Source organism: Hyalella azteca, unplaced genomic scaffold (genome assembly GCF_000764305.2).
Source record: "Hyalella azteca isolate HAZT.00-mixed unplaced genomic scaffold, Hazt_2.0.2 contig1968, whole genome shotgun sequence".
In the NCBI taxonomy this organism is placed as follows: domain Eukaryota; kingdom Metazoa; phylum Arthropoda; class Malacostraca; order Amphipoda; family Hyalellidae; genus Hyalella; species Hyalella azteca.
Genome location: NW_025932259.1, coordinates 37,828 through 50,805, shown reverse-complemented (window position 1 = coordinate 50,805; position 12,978 = coordinate 37,828). Strand labels below are relative to the sequence as shown.

General features: G+C 38.9%; 1 protein-coding gene across 1 annotated transcript; it reads right to left on the bottom strand.

Moving 5' to 3' along the window:
- Positions 1-11,040: 11,040 nt before the first annotated feature.
- LOC108667399 lies at positions 11,041-12,226 on the bottom strand. The gene is made up of 4 exons (XM_018154420.2): positions 12,119-12,226; positions 11,859-11,986; positions 11,551-11,737; positions 11,041-11,384 (listed from the first exon to the last, which is right to left on the bottom strand). Exons 1-4 carry the CDS (start codon positions 12,207-12,209, stop codon positions 11,230-11,232), a joined length of 561 nt encoding a protein of 186 aa, XP_018009909.1. The 5' UTR covers positions 12,210-12,226; the 3' UTR covers positions 11,041-11,229.
- Positions 12,227-12,978: the final 752 nt, after the last annotated feature.

Genomic DNA, 12,978 nt, shown 5'->3' with positions numbered 1-12,978 from the left:
GCGCTGCGAAGTATACAACTTCTCTGAGTATAAACGAGTCAGCAATATCATCTGTTGGCCACCTACCTTCCATCTACACCTCCACACTACAATACTGCCTGAATTGTTATTTATTATTAAGATCAGATATTTTTTTATTTGTTCACCAATACATGCCAAGCATGTTGATGTCTAGCCAGTTATGTGCCATAATGAAGCAGTTATCGAGCAAAAATTCACGCTGTCCCTATCAAAATTTGGATGCCTGTCAGCCGCTGGCTCAGGGTCGCCCCAAATTCTTTTTACGGTGTAAATTAGAAGCTCTATGTCCGCTTTAGGTTCCGGTTGCCGGAGCGAAATAAGCGCCGAAAGAGAATCTTGTGAAATACCCGTCGAGCTTGGGGCGATCGTGGGGCGCGTATTCGGTACCTGATACGTTCGGGACAGACACGGCCGAATCTGAAAAATGCGTTAAAAAAATGCCCCCTCCCTTCCCCCCTCTATGGGGGGAAGGGAGGGGGTCATTTGAATCGNTAGTAGCAACCCCATTGACATGAAAGTAACGTAAGCGTGTTGAAGATAACATAATGCCGATGTGTTTTTCTATGCGCACGCAAAGCAAGCGCGTTGACAGACACGCATCGCACGCGTGTTGAATCTCACGCCACTCTCGTGTGAGCAACGAGAGTTGCTCACACGAGCAACTCTCACGAGCAACTCGATGCAAGCGTGTTGTAGATAACGCAACGCAAGCATGTCTACGTACACGCAATGCAGGAGTGTTGAAACGCTCGCGTGTTGATAAGTTCGTACCCATGCACAATGCACATGCAGCGCCAAAACTAAAGGCAGGGGCTAGTCGCGCTCGCGCTACAAGAACTCAGGGCAGCTACTGAGCAGGGTAAACCAATGGTGGCCTGGCCAGCCGCTGATTTCGTGTGTCATTTGACCCTTATATTTTTTCCCATGAAACTACCCAAAATAGCTACTACTGGGCGGCTAATTATGAGATGCGGCCATTTCACATCTGAATCATCTCTAATCCGAGACTGGCAACCGAAACCAGACCGTCTGCCGCGGCTAAATTTTGACAGGGGTAGTTAATAAAAAATATAATAATCAAACTTATCAAAGGAAGGTAATCTCTGTGTAAATCCTGCCCAATGTTTTATTTCTAAGCCTCAATCTCAGGTAGAGAAAGATGTCTTTACCTTAAATCATTCTTGAAGAAAAAACAATAAATGATTCCCAGTTCGAAAACGTGAATAGAGCCAAAAAAGCGCATGCGTAAATTTCAAACTAGGTCATCCTTTTAAGTCGACATCGTCAAGTAAGAAAAAGCTCGAATCTCATCTTCAGATTCGAGCAAAGAGTTTCAGGATTCATCTCAGACGGACGGCAGGAGCTTTCACTTCTTTGGCTCTTTTACTGCTCGATTCGAGCGTTCCAATGTAATGGAAAGAAGCACTCAGGATGCTTCTATAAAAACTTATATTTGCAATCATTTGCCGACTTTTGGAGCCCTGTTTCTTTTAATGGGCGTAGCAAAGGCTGTTTGGAGATGTGTCTTCGTTGTTAGTCCAGTTTGGCTTTCAAAGGAACGCAGTTTAAACTGCTTTTTGGTTTTGAATTTTTCTCTTGCAGCCTACCTAACAATTTTCCAAGTCTTTGAAGGTGCTTCGGTTACTGGAAGAACATCGTTTAGACGAGCAGGCAATCTGGTCGTTGACGCATGGAACGATGTTCCCCTGGACACAGATTGCACTCACCGAGACTGTCGAACTCCTTTTGCGACGAGCTCGCCAAAGAGCTCGCTGGCAGTTACTCTCGAAACTCCTTTGTCTTCTTGTGCTAAATAGTCGCGAAAATCTGGCCAGGTCCAGGCTGATCACATAGTTTTAAAAGAGAATTTTAACAAACGGTGAAAGGCGATAAGATTATTGAAAAGTAAGACAAATTTATGATGCGTACGTAATTCATTAAAGTGTTGAATTTTTTATTGCTGTGGTCTGATAGTAATGACTGATGGTATTTATTTGGAAGACCATACGCTAGATCCTTGTTATTGTATGAAGAAGCGTGTCTCTTTATCAAAATGTTGGCATTGCTTTCAAATAACAAATGCAAAGCTTCTTTACTAGATCCCTTAATTTGGTTCAAAGATAAATAATTCAAATGGATAGAAAAATAAACCAAATTCGTTCCAAAAACAGTTTTTGAACTGTATTGCGAAAAATGTCAGAGAGAATCCAGGCGTGATTCTTCATCAGATCTCAATTCATTATGAATTTCCTGATTCAGTTTTTTCAGTGGCTGCAGACATTTTATTGAATCTTATTATCATGGCGGAAAATAGTTTATATGAACTTTAACGCTCTCAAATTCTCAATCCTTGCAAACGTCAAAACATACTTTCGAAATATAGATATTAGTTTCCGAAAACATTTTCCCCAAACAATTTTTTGGAATATTTATTTTTTGCTTTATAATATTTAATTTTCGCAGATTATTTTATTTATATATTTTAGTACATCTGATCATTTTGTTAATAAGGATTAGTTTTTCTGCGCAAAACACCTTTTTCACATGCGACTTCTCCTGCATTAACCTCAGGACCTCTTGCGACGCCATCTTGCTAGGACTTGAAAAATGTCCTCCGAATTACATGATAAAGACCGAACTTGCCCAGCCGGGGCAAAACAATGGAGATGAGCTGCTAATTACCTCAGCGAGGACGTCATGTGCAGCTCCTGAATACAGCCAAGTGTTCAGCTCGCGAGAAAAAAAAAATGGGGAATTTTCTGTATGACTGATTATTGCTTTAAAGGTATTTTCAGAGGAATTTTAATTACTTGATTATTAAATTTCCTTGCTATGACTCTTGAATCATGGTCTTGAACTAAGATTGGGATTTTGATTGTTAAGGTTTACAAATGTTCTAAGTTATTTGTCTATGCATATACTTTAACTGTGAATAATTAATGTTGAGTGCATATTATTTGCTGATATATGTTGTATCCGTTTTCTATTTTGGGATACGTGGAATATATTTTCTGTGCTGAATTTCCCACAATATTGACTTAAAGATACCAACATTAGCTTTTTATGATCACCTAAATTTTACGCGGCAGGTGTTCGTTAAGTATTTCTTCGTGCACAATATTTGGCAGATGTGTTCAATACGGGCGTGAAATACGAGCTGATAGCGCCTCTCGTTAGTCCCGAGCCAGGCATGCAATCCCTTGCTGACCTCTGACCAAAATGTCAAAAATAATTTCGAGCCCATAACTCCGTCAGCAAATCATTGATGGCTTTTCAAGCTAACCTACCAATCACAGACGAAAAATCGTCCACTGCGTGAACTTAGGCCGCTACGTGTGCTTATACCGCTACGCGTACTTAGGCCGCTATGTGTGCTTAGACCAATACGTGCACTTTGGCAGCTACGTGTTTTTAGGCCGCTTCGTGCATTTTGGCCGTTAAGTGTACTTATGCCTCTATGTGTACTTAGACCGCTACGTGTATTTAGACTGCAACGTGTGCTTATAGGCCGCTCCGCGTACTTATGCCTCTATGTGTATTTAGGTCGCTACGTGTACTAAAGCAATTTTTTATAATGCGACCCTTAATTCAGTCATAAAAGTTAACGACTCAGCTTTGATCAGTCTTCATATTAAATATGAAAATTTTGAATCAACACTATAAGGCTTCATATTCGATTCATTTGGCAACAGGTAGTGAGTTCTTAGATTGAAATGTTTTAGAAAACTAAACATTTGAATTTTAGGCTCCTGCTTCATATAAGTTAATTTACATACATGGTTTTTAGCTTCAATAGTTCTAATACGGGATGTTCTTCAGAGTAGATTGCAGGAAGCAAAGCGTGCATATTGCATACAAGCCATTTTTAATTTTTTCTGAACTTGTGTTTGAACATAGTTATGCATCAACATTGAATTCTTAAAACTCAGTTAATCTAGAATTTACTAGTTTTTAGCTGTACCAGCTAAAATTTATTCATATATTCAGTATTTGATTTAAGTGTTCGTTTAACGTAACGCAGCCAGAGATGTTTGAGGTCATCTACCTATAAATTATTATTATATTTTAAGTATCATACACAATAATATCCTCAGCAATATTCTTTAAAAAAATTAAACAACGGTATCAACAAACACTATATGCTATAATATCCACCTAAATTCCCTGTAAAATTAAGCAAAATATTAATATAAAAAGTCACGCTCGCCTCCACGACAGACTCATCGATGCCCGGAACCGTGCGCGCGATACGCCATCTAAAGTAGCGCGTGTGAAGAGCTCGGGGCAGTAAATCCAGACTCGGCCTCCCTAGGGACGTAGCAACTTCCGCCGTATCTCTAGCGCATCTCGACGAGAAAATACCCTAAAAAATGCTTGCCTAATTACTGGCTCAGGATCATAATTCAGAGTGCGACGGCAGCGAATATATCACTCGGTTTCTTCGCCTCACATTACTTATGAGAGCCACGCGGCGTTAATTCTTGCTGAAGTAAAAACGAGTAATTCGACTTGAGAATTTATTTGCAGACTTGTGGTGAGTTGATTTGCGCCTGAAAAAGGATAATTTAATGCCACAGCTTTCAGTGAGGGAAATTAAGCCGAAAATGCTTTCTCGGGACTCAGGGATGTTTGGTCCGCGCCTTGAAAATCACATTGCAGAGGTAACTGATAATAGCAATTCATATTGCAAACTGTTGCGTACGTAAGCAAATTGATCGCTAATTAAATCAACTATCATAGTGAACATTCAAGGCAAAATTTCTTTTTTCGAAGTATGGCATATTTCGAGCCTCGTTGATTTATGTTCTATTTAAATTAGATAATACTTCTATACCTTCAATTCCACGGACTGTGAGCAGGCTCTTCGTATTTCTATATTGTAAAGTAGCAGTTTTGACGTCTATGTTTGCAAAGATTGAAAATATGAGAGCAAAAATAAATAAATAAAATCACAAATAAACTATATTCATCGTTTAAAAGAAGATGAAGCGGAACTTCAGGAGAAATTTGAAAACATAATTAGGCAATTCATTATGGAAAAATTTCTGATGAAGAATCACAACGAGATTTACTTCGGATTTTTCTCACAACATAGTTAAAAAAATAATGAGACTCTAAGTTCATCCTCGGGTAAGAGAAATCAGAACGATTTTGAGAGAAATCTTGTTAAATTTTTCTAATTGAGCTTATTCAACTTTGAACTAAGTTATAAGGTAGCTAGTAAGGAAGCTGCATATTGATAGTCTGATGGCAATGCCAATAATTTCACAATATCGGCAAAGTTCTTTTTACAATACTGTAATGAGGAGGTAGCGTTTAGTCTTTTAAACTTCTCGGACCATTGCAAACTTCCAAATAATCAGTAATTACTTTTAAGTACAGTCAGGAACAAATCTTAACAGTAAGGAAGTTCGTCAGCATCTTACATTTTTATACTTTTAAATAAATTCGTCGACTTTCATTGTTTTTATAATTCCCTTTTCAATCTCCGTTTACGAAACAACGCACGCTCAATTAAGTTACCAGCGCGTTAATTCATCAATTTTGAACTAATTCAGACGAAATTTGAAACACAAATATCAATGAGAATACTTCACTGCATAAATGCTCATAACGCTAAAACGCACCTTTATCGCAAGTGCTCCGTATATTAATACGCAAAAAATTAAAAGCTATTATCAACGTAACCCAATAATGTAAATGTTCCGCTGCGACCATAGTCAAATTTTTTTGATTAGCTCCGTTTGTGTCTGAGACGAAATTTTAATAAGATCATTTTACGTTCTGTCTTCGGGTAGAAGTATCAGTGTTTATCTCAATCTGTTATCCAGAAATAACAGATGAGTGTGTTGATGAAGCAGTTGCTGGGTTTAGAGCTGGATCGAATGGAGATAACGGACGTGATTAGATCCATAGGTAAGTTACTCTGCCTCATACTTCTGTACCGGAGAACATGATAATTAGCTAACCCTCAACTTAGATTTTATTTCCTAAATAAGGAAGGAGCTGGAAGCTTTAACGACAAGCATTAGGTCAGTAGAGTTAGAAATCTGACTTCGAAACGTTCGCATCATTTAGGCATCAGCGGCGTAGACTGGAGGGGAGCTGCGGAAGACTCATCTTATGCAAGGGCTGGGATGAGTGTCGAAGACCACCACTGCATACTCCATATGGATTAGCATGATCCTTTCCCCCAATAACGTAGCCTCCAACACTTCTGAACTAGCATGTTATCAGCCGCACGCCTCCAGACAGAACACCTCTATTGCAGTAGACTCACTAGCCTTCTGGAAAGCACCTTGGCATATGGTTCTATACGATATTCACACGATACTCTACCCTAGCGTCGTCTGCCAACGTATTAAAAAAAATGCCGCATTAAATTGCCTGCGCACGCCGGAACTTTGCAGGGAATGTTTTTTGCACCAACAAGCCTTTACTATTATTGCCCTGTACGAATTCAGCCTTTGCACCAACGCCACGCGTTGAAATTAAAGGTGCCTGTACACGGGGACAGTACTGACCGCCAGTTCATCCGCCGCTCGAACTGTCCACGCTACTGCATGTCCTCGAGTATAAGGGTTCAGCCACTTCAGAAGCATGCGCCGGCTTGTGCCCCAGACGCAGCGTCAGTCAAGTGCTGAAGTAGGTGACTGTCGGCGCTACTAGTAGCTATTTTTCATACTATTTATAGCTATTTTTAACTTTTCTACTTCAATGCTATTTTTCTAACACTTTTAGTCTTAGCATAACTCTTTTAGCCTTTTCTAACTCTTTTCGCCTCATTAGCTCAATGTTTACGTCTCTGAAGTATGCCGTGCAAAGCAAATACAATATTTTAATCATCATGGTTAGCAAGCTTTCATGTTTTAAAATGCTGGCATTTTTTAAATGCTCACATTTGTACGTAGTTATTATGAAATGACAATGATATTAGGTATTGAAATAGAGTTTGATTTGATTCTCATGCTATAATTCTATTCCAGAAACTGCCGAACTGAGGCTCGTGAAATTTGTAAGGCATTATTGACGTTTTAAAAGGAATAAATTTCTAGATTTTGAGAATTTTTCAAGTTGAATTCGAAAAGTTAAATCAAATAACTCTATTTTAGAACCGGCTGAACAGACACTCGTGAAATTAGAACACCAATGCATGAATTGTTGTTGCCCTTCCTCAAGTTCATTTTTCAGTCGTATAAGTGAGCTTGTTAATATCTTGGATACAAGCATTATCAGACATAAGAAATTGATTAAAATATGTGGAGTAGCTGAGGAAATTAAAATGAACTGATTCCAAAAAAATCTCTGGTTTGCCACTCTGCGGCCCGGGCAAGAAAAATATATTAAAGATCTACGAACTCTCAAAATAAACGGTGAAAACAGTGTTGAAATATCTTGTAGTGTCATTTTCTTGATCAAAACTTGAGCTTGCAACAAACAATGTCCGAGCAATCAATAACAATACAGATTTATTGGGCCAAGTTTGACCAATGAGACGGATACCCGTCTACACGTTCAAACTTGTCGTCAGTTTGTTTGACCATCCGTCTTTTCTAATTTTGGTAAACCTCTAACTCCACCCACCTGCCATGCAAGACGTAAAACTTTTACGTCCACACGTCTTACAACTTGCATGTCAAACATGTCATGAAATGCAACACTGACTATGAGTTTGACCGTGTGGAGGTGGCTTTAACTTTTTAAACGCATGGGCGTCAGAGTTACTCGTTACGATGTCATCGAAGTTGTTGACCGTCCGCCTCTGCAGTCAGTCGGTCACATTGTTGCCAGATGGGCCTTTTTAAGGCCAAATTTCGCAAATGTGGCCTTTTTTGAAATGCATTGGCCTGAAAATTTTCATTTGGCCTTTTTGTCCGTTTTGGGCCTTTTTTATGAAAAATGTAACTCTCGGTTTTTTTATGATAATTTGGTCCATCAATTTTATCCAAGACGAGTGCACCCAAATTCAGTTTTTCCCAAGACGAGTACACTCAAATTTTGACACGAAACTGTGTTTACACTTCGGTTTAGGTGGCAACACTAGCGAGTGTCGCCTAATCTGGGCAACACTTTGGTTGAACCATGGGACTATATCCAATTGCCGACTCGTATTAATTAAGGGCCATGGACGGCAGAGCTGACAGAGCGAATAATCGAGTGTAGTTTTCACTTCTAAAGAGCAGTACATTTAGCACTATTTTTTGAGGTTACAGCACAGCTTCTCGATATATTCAGCCTTCTGGTGTGAGTCACTTCAAGATATCACTTTGAACAAATAAATTTTATTTCCTATGCAAGTAATGATAGGCAATATATTATTTTCCTGCGCATTCAAAAGTTGTGATAAATTTATATGATTGACTTTTAATATTTAGATTAGTCTTGCATGGACCACATCATCTCTATACCGCAGAAATGAGTTTAAAATTTTTCATCTTCCGAGTATATATATTCTACTGTCAATGCCAACATGTCAAAAACTTCGCCACATGGGTCGCCTGCCGAAGACCACTACTGCCCTGGATGTAATGGACCATTATGATTCCTGCCTTCCGGAACATCGCCTTCATCACTTGAAGCCGTCCTGATCAAGGCCGTAGGTCGAGCCAGCCCTCGGTCGAACGGCCACTTGTCGAAGGACGATAAATTTTGGAACATAACTATGCTATCTGAAACCTAACCTCAGATGCGGTGAACGTAAAATTACATAATTTAACGATGCCAGGAAGTCAGATTCGATCCGCGGCCTGGTGGTGCATGGCAGGTTCTATGCGAGGCCGGAGGAAGACAAAGCCGAGTGGTTCACGGCTGATTGGTGGATGTCCGGAGAAATCCAAAGCCTTCGATTCAGGGCTTATTGGTGCACAAAATTGGTGGTGCACGGCTGCGCTCCACGCCAAATCACTTATGTCGCCTATCACTTTACTATCTATTTTGTTGGCAAAATAGCAAAACTGAGCCCAAACTCTCTAACGCGAACGAAAAGCTTTATGGTTGTTAGGTGGCAATTGAATCCTCAATATCATGTATTATACGGTTTTATTTACGGTCGGCGAGTAACGTGCAATTCGCTGCAGGCTGACGGCTTATGTAGCATTGACGGTAATTCAGCTCATACACGTGATGAAATTGGTGTATTTTTTGCTGTCTGAACTGGCTGAAAATCTTGAGAGTAAATGCATGCACTGCAAATGGTTAGAACTACCTTAAATTTAAAAATTTTCTATTAATTTCAAATGGGGCCTTTTTGGCCTTTTTTGTGAGTCAAATTGGCCTTTTTTTCTTGGCTCCATCTGGCAACCCTGCGCGGCGGCGGCGGACACTCACTCGGTCACTCCAGTCAGTCGCACAGTGGGTTGTTGTTGGATAACGTGAATGTGAAGGCGTGAAGCTCAAATGGTAAATTGAAATGGAGTGTGGAAAGTAGAGTTACAGAGTCTGTGGAGTGTGGACTAAATGGTTTGATGCTTTAAACACAATTGATTTAACGGAACTTATTATTACAGGGTGGCCCGGTGGACGGTGGTTAAAGTTCAGAGATTGGCACAGAGAGGCGCGGGTTCAATCCCGGCTCTGTGCGCCAGTTTCTGGTCAGAATCGGCAAGGAGGCCGGGCGGGCAAAAGCAGAATTGAAGCAGTGAGTTGCGAGTTCGAGACCGCAAAATGCTGTGAACGTTCTGCGATGTTAAGAATCGGCGACAGGCCTACGGCCTAATAAACGCTGAAACCGCTATAAATAATACTAATAGGGAACTCAGAACTGGGAAGCTCTTTTGCTGACGCTGAGTTATCTGTCATCTCATGCCAGCTGGTACAGGGTACCTACTGTACTGTGTAGCGAGTATGGTGTCCCGACTGATTTAGGCCTATGTTCTTTAATTATCGTGCATTATGGAATTCAGAGAATCAGAGCCATAGTCGTGTAATAATGTTTGAAACTTATTTTTAATTGTTTTTGTTTGAAAATTTATCTTTTAATATATTCACATCTTTAATCTAAATATGAGTTGCTGAATGTGTGTACAGAGTACACTACAGACAAGCATTGAAAACATCTGCCTTTAGGCTTTAGGGCCGCAACTAGAGGTTTCCCGCCCATGGTGGAATTCTGACAAGGGAGGTACTTATGGCGCTCCGGGGGGAGGGGGGCGCTCCGGGGGGGANTAGATGTGTATAAGAGACATGTATACTGTTAAGCAACATTATACCTATGCTAGAAGCACTTACATTTGGTCTCTTCAACAGGGGGTACGAACGAAGGCCGGGACCTGGACATGATACTTGATGTTCATCAATCATCAGGGAGGACGTCCTGTCTGACCTGCCACGCGCCGGAGATTAGATTTGCAGGCCGGTATTCATGAGGAGTGGATGTCCATAGCAGAGACAGTTCACGTACATTATATCTGTAATATACTAATAAAACATATTATTGAATTGCCTACTTACCTTTTGCGGTTCGGCCACTTCCATGCTGCCCCAGGAGGGGTGGCCAACGGAGCCCTGCCTTGAGGTTTGGTTGGCAGAGCTCAAGCCTGGTCTCCTAGCTCGTTATGAACGAGGGAGCTTCAAAATTTTGTAAGAGATTGCTTCAAATAACATGAGAATGTTACATTTAATAACGCCCTAGGAATCTTCATCAGCGAGTCCTAGGGCAGTTCAAGAAGAGCTGTGTTACTTTTCAATAATAATAAATTGTACAACCACTTCTGAAGCTTCCTCGTTTAGTGATTTCCCCTTTGACCAATAACTAAGCAATGACGTTATAACAACGCTATTTGAAAAATTATTAATTATTATAAAATAAAAAAATTATAAATTATTACTCTTATTATTTGCAAAGTGGACTTGAGATTATTTGATTTATTTAAGTGCTAGTTGCCAAATGCTTAGTAAGAGTCATCAGGCCTATATTCACATTAGCCTATCTAAATTATGAAACCAAAAAATAAGTAAATATTAAATTAGATATTTTATAAAAAATAGTAAAATAAAACGAAAAATAAATAAAATGCAATATCAAATAAATTTTTTATTTTCTCACCTCAACATCACCTTCACCTCTTCAACACGTAAATAATATTTCCATTAGAATCACATACATACTGCTAAAACTTAATCTGACAATAACCACTTTCTATTAAGTTATTGAAAGATCTTTAGGTTTACTTATCCTCTATTTTGTTTGGCTAGAGTACAGCTCTTTTGCTACAGTGACTCGTCCAGCATCTGTAGCACTAAGTCCATTCCTTGTGCATTCCAATGGAGCATGTCATCGTTGAACAGATCCTTCTTGAAGTGATTTTTGGTGAAAGAGTAGAATATTTTCCCAGTGTTGACAACCGACACGTTCCTCTCTTCAGCTGAAAGTAAAAAATATATGAAAGATATAGATTTCCATAAATGTCTTGAAGCTACATATGTATATGTTGAACAATATATTTTATTTTCAATATTGCAAAAAATATTTAATTTTGCATTAACATTAAAGTTAAGTTATATAAATTACTAAAACCATGAGGCACTAACAAGGTAGTTCTGAAAGAATCCACTTGTTGAATGCCTTCCAGATTTTTAAGACGCCATTTCTGTACCCACAGGAGGGTATTGGAGGGAGGGTCAGGATAGTTATATTATCAGCTCCTGACTCTTTGACAACAGCAATAAGATTATTCATTTCCAGTTTCAGCTTTTCTATGTCCAATTCGACACCTTCCTGCCAAAAACGCATTAATTTAAATGTCAGCAAATATTTCAGGATATATTACTTATATATCAGTGAATTTTCGATTTTTAAATATTTATATCATACAAATGATACAACGTGTAGAACTTACAACCAGAAGATCATTAGTTCCAATCTGCAGAATGACATCCTGATTCACAGTCCTCCCAGCTAGTCGGTTGGCTAGTTGGGACATGGTTATCCCACCGATGCAGAAGCCAATATTACGTTTACTGTTGTCTGAAACAGAAATTATGTAACCAAATGCATAATTTATAATTTATTCCATAATTGCAAAATTCTCATTATGGTGGTACATAACATAGAAAAACATGTACGAGTTTAGCATACCAAATTGCACATTAATGTTACCTCCATGGTAGAACCTGTATAGGCGTTTCAGCATCGAATCTCCCACCAGCTCAAACGACCGTGCCTCGGACCCCAGCGTTAGATACGCCATGATTCAAACCTGTAAATCTAGAGAGCTCTGTTAATTTCTTTCAACTTGTATGATCAAAATTTACTACTCTATAAATATTTTATTTCAATTTATTGGCAAATATTACCTATGTATTTCAAAATTATCACATCAACATTGTAAATATGAAATTTCAAAGTTTTACATATAATAAAGTCTGATATTATTTCAAATGATTACAATTACAAAAGTAATCAACAAATACAGCACTACATGTTGACAAGTGATATGTCACATTTTCATGCAACCTAGGCAAATCAAGTTATATACAAATAGTTATAAAGCTTTCAATAAGACAAGATAGGGAAATAAGAAAATCAACTCTAAGAGCAATACCCAAATATAAGCATTTAGTAAATCAGCATAATTATAATATGGCATGAGGGTTTGGTGAATTGAGAGTGATGAGATTAACTGTCACTCAATTGATTATGTTGTGGAAAAGTTTTACATTTTAATGCGACGAAGACAACAGCCCAAAATGCAAATTGAGTGACAAGGATGAACAATTTTCACTCAATTTGAATTACTTGGTTGTTATTTTCAGTCTTTACATGACCTTTTGTGTAGGTGATCTCAGTGTTAGGAGCACTGCAAGTCCTACTATTGATTGGATCTATTATATCATAATGGTTAAGAGAAGGATTATTGGGGAATGAGTGGTATAGAAGAGCAATGTGGTTATTAGGTCCAGATGGAATAAGTGGTTTTTGGTATGTGTGTATTAATTGCCACATGTATGAAGGAGGTG